Source organism: Primulina eburnea, chromosome 14 (assembly GCF_022965805.1).
Source record: "Primulina eburnea isolate SZY01 chromosome 14, ASM2296580v1, whole genome shotgun sequence".
Taxonomy (NCBI): domain Eukaryota; kingdom Viridiplantae; phylum Streptophyta; class Magnoliopsida; order Lamiales; family Gesneriaceae; genus Primulina; species Primulina eburnea.
The window spans coordinates 2,382,482-2,401,875 of record NC_133114.1 but is presented as its reverse complement, the minus strand read 5'-3'; the positions used below and the strand labels follow the sequence as shown (position 1 = coordinate 2,401,875).

The 19,394-nt window shown below is 32.2% G+C and overlaps 2 protein-coding genes across 2 annotated transcripts in view; both read right to left on the bottom strand.

Annotated features, from left to right (window-relative positions):
* Nucleotides 1–18,895, bottom strand: part of LOC140811770 (guanosine nucleotide diphosphate dissociation inhibitor At5g09550) — an 89,049-nt gene extending 70,154 nt beyond the window's left edge. The window contains exon 1 of the mRNA XM_073169840.1: nt 18,886–18,895. The gene's annotated coding sequence lies outside the window, so the exon portion shown is untranslated. The remainder of the gene's footprint in view (nt 1–18,885) is intronic.
* Nucleotides 9,927–11,968, bottom strand: LOC140811772 (2-oxoglutarate-dependent dioxygenase 19-like). Its single transcript, XM_073169841.1, has 4 exons — nt 11,717–11,968; nt 10,817–11,055; nt 10,403–10,730; nt 9,927–10,306 (listed from the first exon to the last, which is right to left on the bottom strand). The coding sequence occupies exons 1-4, from the start codon at nt 11,930–11,932 to the stop codon at nt 10,049–10,051; spliced, it is 1,041 nt and encodes a 346-aa protein (XP_073025942.1). The 5' UTR covers nt 11,933–11,968; the 3' UTR covers nt 9,927–10,048.
* Nucleotides 18,896–19,394: the final 499 nt, after the last annotated feature.

Sequence of the window (19,394 nt, the reverse complement as noted above, 5' to 3'; positions counted from 1 at the left end):
TGCATTATTGAGCTACGAAATGTTAAATGGAAAAATGCAAAAGAGCATTATAAGTAGAGAATGTCAAGAAGAAATTCACAAGATACGAAAAAATACAACACACATTCAAAGAAAATTTTTCAAGCTCATCGCAATATTAATTATTGCTCAACTGTCCTCACTTCAAATAACATCTATAAGATCATCAAGGGCTTCTGTCATCTACTCAATCGTTTTTGTGGGGAGCCCAAATGATGAACGCATAATATAATATAATTATAATAGAGGAAGCGTTACTACAATTTATTTAAATTTAATGGCATGGTGTCAAACGAAAGCTTCTCTACACAATCATACTTTATTTTATTTTACAATGTAGTACATTACAATCTAACGAATTAACCCATTTTTTCCTTCCTTTGGTTGTGGCTCCGGTTCTCTTGTATCTGGAATTTATATTAAATAGAAGAAACATAGGTTAAGTCGGGATATTATATATATATATATATATATATATATATATATCGAATTAACCCATTTTTTCCTTCCGTGGCTCCGGTTCTCTTGTATCTGGAATTTATATTAAATAGAAGAAACATAGGTTAAGTCGGGATATTATATATATATATATATATATATATATATCATTCATTATGATATCCCGACTTTGATCAATAGGTTAGACGATTTTGAAATGAAAGAGACAACGACATATCATGTCATGACTATCCGTATTCTTGAATGGATATGCAGGCTAAAGAAGTGGCTCTCACTATTATTCAGTGTAGCACTTTTCCGCACATACTCATGTAGAATCTGTACAAATTACAATTGATTAGTATGAGCCAAGGTGAACTTACGATTTCATATCCAAGTCACATTGTTCAAATGAATCATATACCCGGATTTAAACTCGTTGTTCATTGGACTCATTTTTCGGGCCTAAACCAAATTGTCCAGTGGACTAGAAATCCGGTTCAATTACCGTTATCCAATCTCCATTCAGTCGTTCATTTCAATCATATCTCATTTATTTTACCAATAATCAGTTTCATTATACAGTCAAAGATAAATCAAGGCAATCATGTATAATTAAATTTATTCAATATATTTCAATTTATGGAAATTTAATAGTGAGAGAATTACGATAAATTCCAGGTCAAATGCCAAATAGTTCAATTTAAATATAGACAATAAACCTCACATTCTCATCTTACTCATTGATTTGCTTCAAAAATCCAATTGCTTCAATATTCCTATATTCATCAATTTTTATGATAATTCATGTGTTATTATGATTCCTCGATAATTGATTTGTTTAAGTTCAGATTTTGATTAAATTTGGTACTTGGACACAACTTTAAAATTGCGAGAAAAATCATAATAATTTGAAATTAATTCCAATAATTCTGAAATTTTCACAGTATGTGTGTTTTGTAAAGTTCTATAACTATTGTTTAGAAAGTTTTTTCAAATTCTAAACTCATTTGTCCAGATCATATATTTTCAGGTTGGTCTACTATGGCTATTTCTGGCCCAGAAAAAAAGACTTTCGCTACTGTTTCTTGCCATGACTAAAACTTGAGCATACTTGGCATCATGTTCAACATTTTCTTTTATATACTTAATTTCAAAAATATTATGCATGATTGAAATCCAGAAGCCTCAAAATCGAAGTTAACCATGTCAAAACTGTGGAAATTGATTTTGTTTTTCCGCCAAAAATTCATTCAAATTCTTAGACCATTCTGAAAGCTTTGAAATTTGAAATTATAGTCTAGAAAAAGTGCAGAAACCTTCGGACATGAAAATTCTAGTCATCGGGGCGGTGTGTGTAGTACACGCGCTAACATTGCAGCGTGTGATGGTGATTCCGATTCGAAGTGCGGCTGATATATTTCGAGCAGACTCCATTCATCATGATCTAAAACTTTTGTGTACAAAGTTTTACAAGGTAAGCAACATAATTTTCCGAGAATTTGAATTTTAAAATTGGATGACTAGCAAGTTTGCTACTAGAAAATAATCACTTCCATTGAGTGACTTTCCGATCTTTTTACCAACATGCATGGATCCTACTCAACATAAAGATCAACATTTCTGTTATATCCGAAACCTAAATAAAGCGTTAAGCAAGAGTATCAAGTGCATTAACATGCAACCTAAAATAATTATTTCTGGATAGAAAGTTTGAAGAGTTGTTCGACAATTTGAATATGAGGATTCATTATTTCTAAATATTTGTGTTTTATTGGTTGTTTGAATGTGTGTTTAAAGAATTTGTAAGAATCAACTAAAAGCTCTGACTTAGGTAATGGATAAGTCCTAAGGTTGAAGCGGATTATTACAAAGAATTATAAAATCAAATACTTCTAGTAAAATCTTTTTTAAATGGATGAAGGAGTAATGTAAGAGCTTGAGTATCTGAACATCCATAAAACTCCTTGTATCATTTCTTTACCACACTTATTTATTTTGTTGACTTGCCATATTTGAGTATAACAGTACCATAAGAACCCTTGGACCATTTTCCACATTATTTGTGTCGACTGTTTTTCGAGTGTTTGGAAAATAGGTCTTGTATATCTAATCATATAAAGACCGATCACATTATTTATCAAGTTTTAGAAGATTTTATCCATTCCTCTATAAATTCTAACCTGATCCTAACATTCATGATTTTTCCTTCAATTTCATAGTTTTTGTGAATCAATTCTAGGTTCATGTCTTTTGTTTTAGAATTCAGATTTCACTTGGAATGATCTTGTGCTTGATATCACGTGCAAATATTTCTGTCACACCCGGTGGGACAATGCTTTCAAGAAAGAGAGAGAAACATTGATAACGATGAAGAAAAGAATCAAATATCAGAGGATGAGATTCATGAAATTAAAGATAATGAAGAATCTGGTAAATTATCACTTCAGAGAGGAAGTGTTGAGAAATTTTTTTTTTCAGAAAATAAATCTTTGTCAAACATCCACGAAAGAGTTGAAGTGAACAAATACTCTAAATGAGTTTTTCGGCAGAATGTGGCGCGCATATGCGCCAGATCTCGCTCTTCCGCGTCACTCTTCATGATATTAACTTTGGTATGTTATAATTTTTAGTGTGCATTTCTTATTATGCTATTATTGTAAAATAGTTTTGTATTGATATATTAATTTGTAATAACTTCGTATATTTTATTTTTTAGTATGAATTAATTTATATTTAATTTTTTTTTTTACCAATTTTATGAATTTATTAATTTTTTTATACAAGCGTTCCGCAACATAACATTGGAACTGAAACGGTAGTTGCCGTTCCAAGCACCGCAACCGTTCCGGCGAACCATGGGAGTGACACAATAGTTATTGCAAGAATATGAAATCCTAGTGAATTGGAGATAAAAAGATGGATGTGTAGGGCAAAAATCGAACATGATTTGCAAAAGAAGGAAATTAAGAGTAAAAGATTGATATTTATTTAATCATACATTTACAATGTGTTTGGTTCTTTCAAAATATGAATTATTTGGAAATTCAAGTATTTGAAATTTTATTTGGTTTTTGGTTTAAAATTTAAAAATGGTATTTAAAATCAATTTCTTGTTTGGAGAAAAAAGGATTCGAGTTTGGAGTTTTACAATTATACTGAGCTACACTTAGAAATCATCTAAACATAAATAACCCAAAAAAATTTAGAAATTAATAATTCTTCTCTATTATTTGTGTATGTAAATTCAAAAATTAATTATTATTTATTAATCATAGTGCACATAAAATAATAATTAAAAAATCATCAAACAAATTCAAAATATGAAAATTTAAATCCAGAAAAATTATCAATAAAGAAACCAAAACAATCTAAAACATCAATAAATTCAGTAAAAAAAACACACAAAATTAACGTAGTCAAACTTTAAACTTTAACATGAAATTAATTATTAAACGTAAAAAGAAGCTTTGGTAATTACTATAATTTTTAATATATTAATTAGTAAATAACACACAGAACTTATAAAATTTAAACAAAAGCTTAAAAAAAAGAGAGAAAGGCCTGGTGGTGGAGGAAAAAAAGCATATTAACAAAACCACCAAAAGTGCAGTGAAGTTTGTGTGAATCATGCTGACTTTCGCAAATCAATTTCATGAAGTTTGTGTGAATCATGCTGACTTTCGCAAATCAATTTCATTGGATAAAAGAGTAATTGTATGTTTTTAAAATTCAAATCCCACCAAATCTTATCAAATTTGATGGGATTTGGATATACTCATTGAAATCTCATGAAATCCCATAAAATTCTAAACAAATCCGAATTCTTTTTTTGAATCACCTTCCCAAACAGTAAAAATAGGATTTTGAACTCCAAATCCCATAAAATCCTCCCAAATCCTCGTTGCCAAACACACTTTTAGAGAAAGGAGAGTGCTTAAAACATATTATTTTTCAAAGCAACTGAGTTACCAAATCAGATAGTGATATCCAGAAAGTTAGAGGAAGATGCTGGAATATGAAGGAATGTTTTGAACTTGTTGAATAAGGTAATTCATGACGGTGAGAAAAAGTGTTGGGACCACGATTTAAATATCCTTATTGGGTCTCAAACAAGAATTGAGCTTGAGTTGCATATTATATAGTCAAATTGGTCTATAAGGTCAAATTGACTAAAGGGGATTTGCTATACAGAAATCCAATTTTAGGCCCAAAGTAAAAGCCCAATGAACATTTGGATAAAATGTAAAAAGCCCATATGAATTGACCATCGATTGTGCAAGAGAGTTAATCAAGTGCCCACAATCGTGATAAAAGATCAAGGAATAAGTTCAGAATAAGACACACATGCCTATAAAACAAAGGGTCGATTCCATCCAGGGACGGAGCCACCCCAGACTAGATTTTTGGGCCTATTAAAAAATATGGATAGATTAGCGACGGTTTTACTACATCCGTCACTAAAATTTTTGAATTTATTAAAAATTTTAGCCCATAGCCCTCACTAAAAAAAAAAGATGGCTTAGCGACGGTTTTAATCAATCCGTCGCAAAAATCACGACGATTTAGTTCTAATATAGCGACGGTTTAATCAATACCGTCGCCGATCTTGGAAGAGTCGTCGCTAGTAGGGACGCTTAGATCTCTGTCCGTCGTAACTGGCATTCAGCCCAGTCTCAGATTATTTTCCTGGATACGTCCCTGATTCCATCGAATCTCACAAATGGGAGGATCTTCTTGAGATGTCCATTGATCTCATTAACGTACTGTCTTGGTGATGAAAAGGAATCGTCTTTCCATGTTTCCAAACTTGAGGTGATGAAAGAAGGGCTCTATCAGATCAGAGACGTGCTGATAGATAAGAACATTGGATACGAAGAGACTCGACACCAGGAATATTTGGTGCAGATCGAAGAAGTTGAAGATGGCACTGGGTCACTCCTCTCGATGTTTATTTACCCTCCTGCTGTATAACCTCTATGGCTGTGTTAAAGATATCGATGTGGAAGTTTGTGGAGGCGTGCATACCTATGATTGCAGCGGTAAATTGTGCTTGTATATGGTATCATTATAACATCAGATGAGGAGAATGTCGTTTGAATGGGGTGAAGCAACTGGATAAGGCTCTTGGCCTGTTCAAGTTTGTATGGGAGACAGCAGGGATGAAAGGGGATTTGGAACTGCAAGGCCATTTGTGGTGTGTTGGAGTTGAGAATAGGTCACTTTCGTACCAAGGGATTGTGCACTTCATGCATGGTATAAATGTAAGATGATATTGGCACTCATATAAAAGGAACTCTTAACCGTGTTAAGATTCAATTCGAAGCCTTCAATTTGTGCGTCGACTTTGTTCACAATTTCCGAATCAGGCTAAGAAACTAGAGACAATCTGGCTTGGTCTATTGTACACTGAGAATGTTACTTCCTATATATAACTTCTTGTATTTTTACGTAAGATGTTTATATGATAATCTGAATTCAAAATAAAAATATGCGAGAGTCACAAGATGATTATATGAACATCTTATATTAAATCATATTAATTGTAGCATACTCGATGTAACATAAACCAAACCGGATAGTGCAACAAGGAACACAATCATGTTCTATGTAAATGTGTTTCTAAGGCTACGTTTGGTACGAAGGATTAGGTGTGTTTATGGATTTTTAACTCATCTAATCCCATATTTGGTTGGATTTTTATTTAACCAAGTCAATCCCTCTTATAAATGATTATTTTATATTAGACTGCGTTTGGTTTGAAGGATAGGATAATGAAATGATTAAGAGAGAAATGATAAAAAGAATGATTGAAGTAGAAATATAATATATAATGATAAAATAATATTGTGTTTGGTATGATGGATAAGAATGTGATAATTAATAATTTTTTGATGAATTGACAAAATTGTCCTTCCATTTGTGTGGCGGCGGCGGTCGCCCGGTCGGAAGTGTCGGCGATCGGCCTGAGCGGTGGGTGGTCGGCCGGAAGCGACGGCAGTGGTAGGCTGTAAGGGGCGGCGGCAGTTGGCCGGAGGTTGTGGCGATCGGTCGGAAGAGGCGGCAGTCGGCCGGAAGAGGTGGCGACGGTCGGACGGAGGTGGTGGCGATCGGCCGGAAGTGGCGGCGGCGGCTGTCGGCCGGCGGCAGGGGTTGGCGGTGGGCGGTCGGTGGAAGGAAGTGATGGTGAGTTTGGATTTAGGAAAAGGGTAAAATTGGAAAAATAGGATGTATTAGTGAGATAAATAATCCTAGGGGGTGAGGATGTAATATTTTAACCTACCTAATATAACCTAATCATTCATATGAGGGATAGACTTGGTTAAATAATCACCGTACCAAACATGTGATTAGGTGGGTTAAAAAAAATAAACTCACCTAATCACCCCTACCAAACGCCCCCTAACTGTGATAAAATAATCACTCCTCACCCCCTAGGATTATTTATCTAATTTTTAATTCATCATATTTTTCCAATTTTATCCTTCTCCTATATCCAAACTCACCACCACTTCTCTCCACCGACCACCCCCGTCGCCGCCAACAACCGCCGCACTCGCCGGCCGACCACCCCTCCTTCGGCCGACCACCGACCCGCCGTCGAAGACCCCCGACCTCCGGCCAACCACCGCCGGCCGCCACCGTCCTCCGATCACCGTTGCACCACGGCAACCCCAACCGCCGACCACCGCCCTTCGGCCGACAGCCGCCGCCGCAAAAGTGTAAGGTCAATTTTGTCAATTCATCAAAAGATTCTTAATTATCTCATTCTTAACAATCCTACCAAACATAATTTTATTTTATCATTATATATTATATTTCTATTTTAATCGTTCTTTTTATCTCTTAATCATTTCATAATTTTATATTACAACCAAACGTAGCCTAATAATATATGTAAAGATAAAAACTAAGTAGGTCTGGCTGAACTTGGGACCCACCCCTCCTCACATTTAGACATGTCTTGCTCCGGGGCACGACGGGTCCAATGGGGACTGGACTTCCTTCAAATTACATTTTTTTTATTTTAGTCAAAAAAAATATTTAAAAATTAATAAATCATAAAAATTATTTTCTAACTTTATTTAATAATATTTAAGAATAAAAAAATATTAGCATAAAGTTAAAATATATTAATTTACATAACAAAAGAAAAATCATAATTATATATTTTATATTAATCATATCACAATAAAAATAAATTATTTTAATTATAAAATATTAAGAACTAAGATTAGAGATTAATTGAGTGTAAATAACAAATATTTTATTTATTTTTGTTTGTGGTACAAATTCTGTTTTTTTTAATGGCACGCAATAACTACTCCAGCTGAATTGATTTAATTGATTTCTTTATACAGTTAAAAAATATTTTAATTTGAGCATTTATTTACGAATCGATAGCATAATTTATTATATTATGATATGTTTAATACGAAAATATATATCATAATGTTTTTTTAATGATTAAATTTAACTTGTAATAATATTTTTTGTTCCTAAATAATATAAATATAAAGTTAGAAAATAATTTTGATGATTAATTAATTTTTAACTATTTTAATTTTAGCCTATACGGGAGATTAAATGTTAAAACACGTTGGGTTAAGGAGTACAAACATTTTTTCATGGAGACTAAAAAGAAATTTGTCACGCCTCAAGTCCGGGCCCGCACTTACGTGACTGCACAATGGACCCTATAACAACTACTTCGTATTCGTCCTCGTTTTACGAAAATGATTAGCCAAGTCGCTATAAAAATCCATTGTAAGTCATTCTAAACTCATTTTAAATCTTTCATTTTTAAGATGTGAGACAAGGGTATCACAATCGAGCTGACTATTAAAAAGAATTTAATACTCGAATTAAGTATATTTGAGTTCAAACTCAATTCGAAACTCGAAAATACTCGAAAATTTTAAATTTTTTAGCTCGAGTTCGGCTCAAAATATTCGAATTATTATTCTAACATTAAGATTTGAGAACGAATGTTCGAAATCTAGAAATATTTGACATTTCCATTTGTTTAATATGTAAATATATTATATTGATAAAATATTAAGACTCATGAACAACTTCCAAATTATCGAACAAAATAATTTTGGTTCGAATTCGACTTGAGTTCTATAACTTCAAATACAAATCAAATATTGATTGAACCAATCCGAAAAACTAACCTTGCATTCCTAATATCTAATAAAGTTTCATTTATTGTGGGCTCCATATAGTCAAAAGCATTGTTGAATTTGACCATATTGTTTCAGTCCTCTATGGCTACTGTGACGTAACTGTTGTTAGTTGATCGCAGATGAACTTAATCTGTTTGATAAGATAATTTTTTTAAAAAATATTTCACATAATTTTAAATTTTACACACATAAAGATTCCTATGTATTTTTTTAAAAATTAATCATAAATCTTCAATATTTCAAATAAAAAAATAAGACAAGCTACAATATATTTATGATATGAATTATCTAGTTAACACTGGCGGAGCCAGCTCAGCCCAGTGTGGGCTTGTGCCTACACTGGGCCAAATTTTTTTTTTATATGTTTATGTGTATATATATATATATATTTATTTATGTCTAAATTTTTAATTTGTGTAAGTTATTATTATATGTTTAGTTGTCTATACTGATCCAATTTTTTTTTAATATTTTGTAAACCCAAATTTTAGACTCCATTTTTTACATGTTATTAGTATCCAAGTATATACTATATAGCCTCCTTAATGTGTTTTCTCTTCTCGAGACATGAACGTCATATACTTTGATTAACAATCATTCAAATTCATTTTAATTATTGCTTTCATCTTTCATAATCTCTAAAAAATCCAAAATGTTACCAAATTTTAGGTTCGTTTTTTCGTTCAATGTTTGTCGATCATTCAATTGTTTTCAATGCTACTAGCTGTGCGTAATTTGTGTTCAAACTTTATGACACATTATTTTTAGATGTCGATTAATCATTGTTTTTTTTTCTTTATTAATTATAATATATTGTTGCCTACACTGAACCAAGATCCTGGCTCCGCCCCTGATCTAGTATTTATTGAGAAATATGCAAAGAAAATACCATATATGTCACGCCCCAAGCCCGGTCTCGCGCCTGCGTGACTGCACAATGAGCTCCTATAGCAACTACTTCGTATTCGCCATCGCTTTATGAAAATGATTAACCCAAGTTGTTATAAAAGTACATTGTAGCCGATTATAAATTCATTTTAAATCTTTCATTTTTAAGATGTGAGACAAGGGTATCACAATTAGCTCAACTGGTATCATGATTGTTTAGCCATTACTTATATGTCCAGGAGGTCTTGGGTTCGAATCCTGGGAAGATAAAAGCTCCAGTGCATGGGCTGGAGAAGTTCTATGAGTAACGACGCATGGGAAAGTCCGTGAGGGAAAAAGCCCCAGTGGAAACCCAAGATGAGACAAAGCCTCCGAGGGAGCCCAAGATCGAGATAGACCATGATCGTTACAATATATGTTGTAAGCGGTCACTATAATTTAATACAAACGTGTAATACATATATCCCATAGTAATTATTGAGCATCGTAATTAACTATAGAAGATACATAATTGTCTATTCATGGTTAGCTTGGATTTTCAAGCATTCCAAGTTCCCTTTGCCGTCATATCGATTGCTTAACATCGTCTCCACATATTCTATGTATTTCATCGGACCATATAAGGCACGGCCGTCGCGTTTCACCAATTCTGGGGACGGGCTCACGATTACATCCGGTGCTGGACCATTGGCGAGGACCACTGAAATCCTGGTCGCTTCAGTGTTCACTACAGCCCGATGCTTCACACTTTTGTATCTTCCGTTGCTAAATATCTTGTTAGAAAAATAGAAAAAAAAACATGATGCTAACTTGTTGCACTATTTTATTGATTATTCGCAAACATATATGAATTTGAACGAAGAATTTACCTCGAGATGATCTGCTGTGTTAACCAAAATAGAATTTTTCGGAGAGTTGGTGTGGAACCACTGTCCGTTGTGCTGTATTTGAAGGCCAGCAACTCCATTGTGAATCAGAAATGTAAGAAGACCATGATCAGTGTGCGGCGGGATCCCGATTGCTAGATCAGGCTGCGGGCATGGCGGGTAAAAATTTGCAGCATACAACTGAAAGCAAGAATCCAGGTTCAGAGCTTCATCCATGGATCCTGGCTCCAATTCCAGGTTTTCAGAGATTCCCTGGAGGAGTTTTCTCAGAACCCCTCGACTATTTTCGGAATATTCGGACACAATGTCCCTGGATAACAATTAACGCATCATACATGTATCAACCAGAGATGAGATCCATGATTACATCCAACCAACAAATTATAAATTTATTACCGTAGATGTTGTGGTTTCTCCGGACAGTAAAAGCTGGGATGAACATAGGATTTCATGAAATCCCTCCACAAGAGAATCTTGTGGTTTGCGGCGTTTGCTGTGCCGCTGCCGGATTTTATGGGATCCGACGCACTCTTAGCCTCGTACCGCCGCTTTTCGTCCTCCGGTAAGTCGAAAAACTCCAAACTTGCGTCGATTATGGCCTTCATCAGAGTTTCTGGGATCCCATGATTTATCAGCTGCGAGGATTTTTTGAAAAAGTAAGAACTTTTAGTATTAAACTTAATATGAAAATTATCTGTTAAAATAAATAAATAAATAAAAATTAATATTTACAAAAATCATTTCATATAAACCCACAATTCAAAATTTGATTATTTGTCGGCAATATCTTTTATGGACTTGGTTTGAGAACAACAATAAATTTGAGAAAAATATCTTAATTAGACTCTTTTTCAGAAACCGGTTATTCTAAAAATAATGTGATATTTTGCTAAATTAGTATAACTTCACTGTTGAAATACAATTTGATTAACAAGGTTAATATATAAGTAGATCTCTTGTGAGACGGCTCACGAATTTTTATATGTGAGACGAGTCTACCCTACCGATATTCACAATAAAAAATAATACTCTTAGCATAAAAAGTAATACTTTATCATGAATAACCCAAATAAGATATCCGTCTCACAAAATAAGACCCGTGAGACCGTCTCACACAAGTTTTTGCCATAATATATTTATATAGTCAAGCTTAAAGTAACCTGAATTAAATTGTTTGAAATTTTTTTTTTAAATCAGTTAAATTATAATTCAAAAAATATATATAAATGAGTACTATATATATGACTCATTTTATTATAAAAGATAATCCAAGTGAATTTGTTTCCAGAAGCATACCACAAAAAATCCCCAATCTTCACATGCTTTGCCAAGATCCAAAAGGGATTTGGACCGTTGATCAGCATTATCCGAGACGAGCATGGAAAAATCGACGATTGGGAGCGAATCAGAATTCGAGCCTTTCGAATCATTAATGAAAGTGAATTGAGAAGGGATGGATTTCAGGTCGGGAAACTGGGCAAGGTCTTTAACAAGAGGAACTGTTGGTGCCATTTCTATGTGTGTTTGTGTGTGAAATGGTGTGTGTTTGTGTGGAGCAAATGAAGATAATGAGTGGCCTTTTATAGTGGACTGGCGGGGGCCATTCACAGTCAAATATAGCTGCTATCATGAAAATTCAGTTTTAAATAAACTTTAGTATTTAGAGATGCTCTTGTTATTTCCAACAAAACGGCTCGGAAACAAACCGATTTTTCCAACGTGTGCCCCATTCGTTCCACTCGGAATAACCCAATTAGTTCTCTGTGTGAAAAAAACAATAGACATCCCGTCTTCTGAAACCAAGACCTTTGATGTTATTTGACATTGTAATAAATATCTTTGATGTAAGTTCATACAAATGTTTTTTTCTATTCATAACAGGTAATGATGTTTTCGTCACGAAAATGTTCAAGAAAGGAAAACGTGACAAGTAAAAGAGAAAATACCTAAAACCTTATAAAAATAGGAAAAAATTGTGTTCTTAGTTTTGTAATTTACATTTTTTTTTCACATTTGATCTTATCAACAATAAATTTACATATTTAGTCTTGTAACTTGTATGTTTTTTAAAATTTTTGGTCATGTTAACAACACATTTGCTATTTAATAATGTAACTTGAATGTTTTTCTTTCGATTTCGTCATGTTAACGGTGCATTTACAATTTAGTTATGTAACTTGCGTATTTTTTTTTTTTCATTTTTTTGCCATGTTAAGTGGATTTGTATTTTAGTAACTTGTATTTTTTTTTTTCATTTTTGGTATTTTTTTATTGAAATCCATCTTTCCGAATAACATTCTAAACAAATTACTCTGCAAGTTTTACGTAAAAATCAATGTCATGAACAATTTCAAGCAGACACGTAGTCTGGTAAAAAAAGGGACAAATTTTTTTAAAAAAAACATATAAGTCTGGTAATTTTTATAGGCTTTGTGTTTCTTTTTCTACTTATATAATGGGGATAAATAAATAAAAATTAAATTTTTTAGGTTCGGTTGGGCTAAAATCTCAATGCAAAATATTAAAAATAGAAGAACACACCCGTGCTGTACTACCCACATGGGGCTCCATTCTTGCACACTATGCTGGAATTTAAAAAAAAATAAAAATCAAATTATTACATATTCTATACCGTCTCTATCAAATTTATACAAATAGTAAATATTTTAGTAATGGTTAAGAAATTCTAAAATTCAACATCTTACATAATATGCTATACAGTGTATTTTTTTTGGAATTAAATTTGTCATACATTACTATACAATCACAAAAAATTATTTTTAAATAGATAATAATAATAATAATAATAATAATTGTGAAGACCCGAAACTGCTAGCTTGAAAATTTGCGGAAAATTAAAAATTTTCTTTTTAAAAATAACTGAAATTGCCTCGTTCATAATTAAACTGATAAACAAAGTCAAAGTTTAAAATATCGCAGCGGAAGAAATTAAAGTTGCCAAAAATCACAATTTAAAAATTATCCAACTACTGATAAAAATTGTTTGCGGAATAAAATGACAACTGCTGCACTGAGGTCCTCGGGTGCCACTACTGCCGACCCAAGCTAGCTCACTGGTCCCCGTCCTCGGTCTCAACATCATCAGTACCTACAACAATCAAGTCTAGTGAGTCTAAAGACTCAACATGTATATATCGTAAATAGCAAGTAAATACTACAGTAAAATTTGCATGGGATAAAATATCATGTTCTGAGCCATTATAATCTAAAGTTGACCCGAAGCTTACCAAACTCCTTAAAATGTCCAAAATATATTTAAAAGTGTTCCTAAATGTAAACTCAAGCCAAATTCGCAACTTAACCGATTCGTTTTAAAACTTGGACCGAGGTCCCGGTTTTAACCCGAATCGAACCCAAGATTAACTAAAACTTTCCCAACTTTTTACCATATCTTAAAAATCATCCAAAGGTCCTAAACCCACAAGACTCCACCCCTAAGGTTCTCGAACATTGCATTATACATTCTTAATGTTATTCATAATTTTATTATTTTATTTTGTTTTCCTCAAGAACCAATCCCTCTCTTCCCACCTGTACATGATCCACTAACTCACGCCTAACCATCCCACTCACAATTCAGCTCACCCAAAATCATGTCCAATTCTTACTGGACCTACTTGTGTCACCGATTCAATTTCATGCATTCCCAGCACACACACGCCCACAATGCAATCACACGCCCGAAGATTTCACCTATCCCTTAGCCCGCTCGGTTTCATCCTTGTCTCAACCACTTCCCGATTCCAACACCATGAGACCCTCCCTCACGCCATGTACAGACCCTCTAACATCAAACTCGACAGCCCCTTGTAGGAAATAACAAAAACGTGAGTTACAATGAAGAACGCATGCTATGATCAAAACGAATGAAACTACATGCTGCACGTTGGATCGAACTTTTCTCAAGAAAATAACACACATATCAGCAATATATAACGTGCATGATGCGGAAAATAATGGTACATGGCATGCCTTAGAGAATTCAAGCGAGAAATCTGAGAGTTGCACCGCGGGGGAAGCACCGGGGAGTAATCTAGCAAGGAAAAACGCTACTGCCGAAGCCTCGCTGCTGGAAATCTGAACGTGGCTGCTGTGGGGAGGGTGGGTGTCGGCTGATGGGATTATACATATTGAGTCTTTAGACTCACTAGACTTGATTGTTGTAGGTACTGATGATGTTGAGACCGAGGGCGGGGACCAGTGGCTAAATTACCACTTCTTAAATAAATCTTTATTAGCTTATCTCAATACTCCATCTCCAGTCCGGCCTCACTTATTTAATTGAAAAGGTAACAATTAAACTACTGCGTAAAATAAATAAATTTAAAGAAAAGAATTTAAATACTCAAGCAATTAAATTACTAGGAATTATGCATGGTTTATACGCAGTCCAAATTACGGGTTCTACAATAATAATAATATATTTTATATTAATTCTACCGAGTTGCAATTGTTATTGTAGAAAGTGTTTTCAATCAAATAAGAGATGATTGAATGAATGATAATCTATTGTCTATATAGAGAGACAATAGAGAAAAATATTTCTAACAGTTGATAATGAAGTTATTGTATATTAATTTTAAAATATGAAAACTCGAAAAGACCAAACATAAGATAATTATTTTGTGACCAAATTAATAATTACTTGGTTAGAAAGTTTATATAATTTTGAATGTATTAATTTTAGTATATTATTATCTACACTGAATCAAAATATTAGCTATGCCCTTGATCCCTTAAAAAGGATATATTTCTATTCGATAAACAAATTTATCTTCTGATTGAATGTGCGTATATTTTCGAGCCGGTTTATGCTACACTTGATGTGATGATATCGTCATTATTTTTAATATAATATATTCAATTGATTATTTATATTCAAAATAAAAATACGTGAAGTACACAAAAGTATCAATCAAACAACATATGTTAAATTATAGAATAAAACTTATTTCAGGTGAAACATAAACCAAACCTTTATTTTCTCGAATGTCCGTGACCAAACTGAACGCAAATAAAAATTGAGCAGGACTTGAAATGCAATGGGATGGTCAAATGTAATAATTAGGCAGCTTCGTTATGTACTAGTTTTTATGGGATCAACATTTTTAAATTATATTTTTGTCCAATTTATAATTATTTAAATATTACGTGATTAATTTGTACGCTACATCTGTCCAACATAATAATTAAAAATTCTTGGTGGAAAATTATATGCACATTTCCTGGTCTGATTGAATATATGATGGCTTTGTTTGGTTATGTTGCAAAAACAAAAGGTATAATTGATTTTATTGAGAATAAAATTGTAATAATAGGTGTCACGTCATATTAATTCATTTATAATATTATTCAAAAAAATTATATTATTACAATTTTTTTAGCATAAATTATTACAGATCGAGTAATGGCATATATGGTTATTTTTGTATATATATATATATATATATATATATATATATAAGAAAATTCTTACATTTTCAATATTTTCCCAAAAATAACCATATATGCCTATATATATATATATATATATATATATATATATATATAATTATAATAGATTAGATTAAAATCCTTATGCCCGTGTCTTAATAAAGATCCAGTCCGCTGTAATATATTTTGTGAAACACAAAAATTTGTGTGAGACAATCTCACGGGTCGTATTTTGTGAGACGGATATCTTATTTGGATTATCCTTGAAAAAATATTACTTTTTATGCTAAGAGTATTATTTTTTATTGTAAATATTGGTAGAGTTGATCGGTCTCACACATAAAGATTCGTGAGACTATCTCATAAGAGACTTACTCTTTGTGAATCGGCACTTTAATTTCAAATCCGTATGTGGCACAATTTTACTTTACTGTCCTTTGATAATTTACATACATTTATTAAAATATATCTCTCCGCTAAAATGCAATGTTTTCAAAACCGGACCGGATCGGCCGGTTGGACCGGTTCAACCGTGAACCGGCCTTCAGACCGGTCCGGACATAAATAAAAACCCGGAAAACAGGTTTAACCGGAAAAAACCGGTTAAAACCCGGTTCAACCGGAAAAACCGGAAACCGGCCGGTCTTCAGGAACCGGCCGGGTCTGTGAAATTATAAAAAAAATTGCCCAGAGATCGGCGACGGTTATTTCAAAACCCGTCGCTATATAGCGACGGTTAAAGAATAACCGTCGCTAGTTAGCGACGGTTTTTTTAAAACCGTCGCTAAATAGCGACGGTTTTGCAACTTTTTTTATAAGAAACTTGATGTTTGCTACTTTTTTTATAATTAATCTTGATGTTTACTTGGACACTTAAACTTGGTTATCACTATTTGGTTACATGTTATGTGTAATTTGGATTTTTGAATTTGAAAAATGATTTTTATTTTGATATTTATTGTAATTTTCATCTTAAAAATTAAATAAAAACTATAAAAACATAAATAATCAATATTTTACTATTTTATTTATTATATAAAATAAATAAAATATTAATTTTATTGATCCGGTTCGACCGTCCGGTCGAACCGGTTGAACCGGTTGAACCATTTTTTAAGACTTGACCGGTTCGATTAACGGTCCGGTTATAAAAACACTGCTAAAATGATCGCTCCACCCCCAACCAAATCCATCCGATCCTTCCCAAGCCAAGTCCATCGGTCAATCAATCGTACTCCTTTCTTTCTTCAAAATGGCCTGATTTAAGGTCAAGTTCAACAAAGTACGCCGATTTTCTAAGTTCATATATGCAACTTTCAGTAATTATATCTAATCGATGTGAGACCTCTTAACACTCTCAATTCGGAGTAACACTAATTAGATTAGCGTTTTAATTATATTCATAAATTTTGAAGAAATCTCTCCAAATTAAAAGAAAAATTATAAAAAATGATAGAATGGGTATAAAAATAATTTAAAAATAACGAGTCATAGTACCCGCGATGCATATAATCCGCAAAAAAATAAGCGAATGACATCAGTTTTATTTAAAAACAATTAAAATGAAATCTATCGACTTTTGAAATTGAAACTGTAGCTAGAAGAGCTGATGAAAGGAAAGAACATACGGAACATGGAGTTGGTAGTTAAATGGTACTTTTGAAATTTTTTTTACCATTTAAAATTTTTTTAAAAAAAATTTCAAAAGTACCAACATTAAATTTTACGAAAATATTCATATTATCTTAAAAAGTAATTTTTTTTTTCATTTCATAAAATTGTATTTTAGTAAATTTAAAATTGGCAAAAAAATTTCCCTTCTGGTCTGTATTTTTACATTTTTGCGATTTTACTCCTTTATCTTGTCAAATTTTAGTTTTCTATATTTGTTCATTTTTTTTTTCAATTTAGCAATTTTTTCGATGTGGTGATGACATGACACCGATGCCACACTGTGACAGCGATGTGATGTTGATACGTTCAGGGTCACATAAAGACTCCTAATAGAAAAAAAAATTAAAATTATCATAAATTAAAAGATATACTAATAAGACTGAAATTTAATTAACATACATGACCATAATCACAAATAGTTACATATATATGACAAAAAACACAAATTTTCCTTTATAATTTACTCATAGCTACCATATCTCATTCATTTTTTTTTTTACCCAAAAATTCACACATTATCTATAAAATTTACAAATTTACTTACCATAGTTGCATCATTATTTTATTCTTAATTAAAATTCCACATTATGAAAATAATAAATGTTTGACTACAAATGCATGCTATTTCGATATTATCTTAATTTGAAACAGTTGATGTATAATATTTTTCTTCCAAAACTAGTTCTATATTGTATATCTCGAACTGTCTTCTTGAATTCAAATAAGACACCCCAAGAGATTTAAAAGAGAGTGATTCAAAAAGTTTTCAAATAGATATTAAATTACCCTCAATAATCAGAAATTTTTTACTCTCAATGCATTCAATATTCGAGATTTTCATAATTTGAAATAGTTAATATATGCTATAATTCATGCAAAAGTACCTGATGTATTATGTTTGTTTATTGTGCTATCTTATTTGAATTTTAAATTATAAATTATGTAGACCAACATTTTTAAATAGTGTTGCATATTATGTTGGAAACCAATTTTATTTTTTTATCTTACTAAAATTTTTACTCCAAAATTGCATTCTGAAATGGCTCCTCTCTGATCAACACCATCCACGAGTTGGATCCTTCTAAGATGCAATGGACTTTTAAACTTAGGCTTAAACATTAAACCTAGGTTGCATGGGCGGAGCCAGCATAGGCCCAGTGTGGGCTGGTGCCTACACTGGGCCAAAAAATTTTTATATAAAATTTTTTTATATGTTTATATATATATATTTATTTATTTATTTCTAAATTTTTAATTTGTGTATGTTATTATTATATTTTTAGCTGTCTATGCTGATCCAATTTTTTTTTAATAATTTGTAGACCCAAAGTTTAGACTCAATTTTTTAGTTGTTATTAGTATCCAAGTATACACTCTATATAGCCTTTTGTATGTGTTTTCATTTCTCGAGTCACGAACGTCGTATACTTTGAGTAACAATCATTCCAATTCATTTTAATTACTGCTTAATCTATCATAATCTCTAAAAAATCCAAAATGTTACCAAATTTTAGGTTCGTTGTTTCGTTCAATATTTGTCGATCACTCAATTGTTTTATAATTTTATGCTTTTTCCACTCGATAATGAATTAATGCTTATTTTTCGAACGTATATTTTATATCTTTTTTTTATTTTGGATTTTGTACACGTCGTTGTTCCTCATTTTTCTGAAGTTTTCCCATCAATTATCAATGTTATTGGCTGTGCGTAACTTGTGTTCAAATTTTATGATACATTATTTTTAGCTGTCGATTAATTATTGTTCTTTTTTTTTTTTGCTTTATTAATTATAATATATGGTTGCCTACGCTGAACCAAAATCCTGACTCCGTCCCTGCTAGGTTG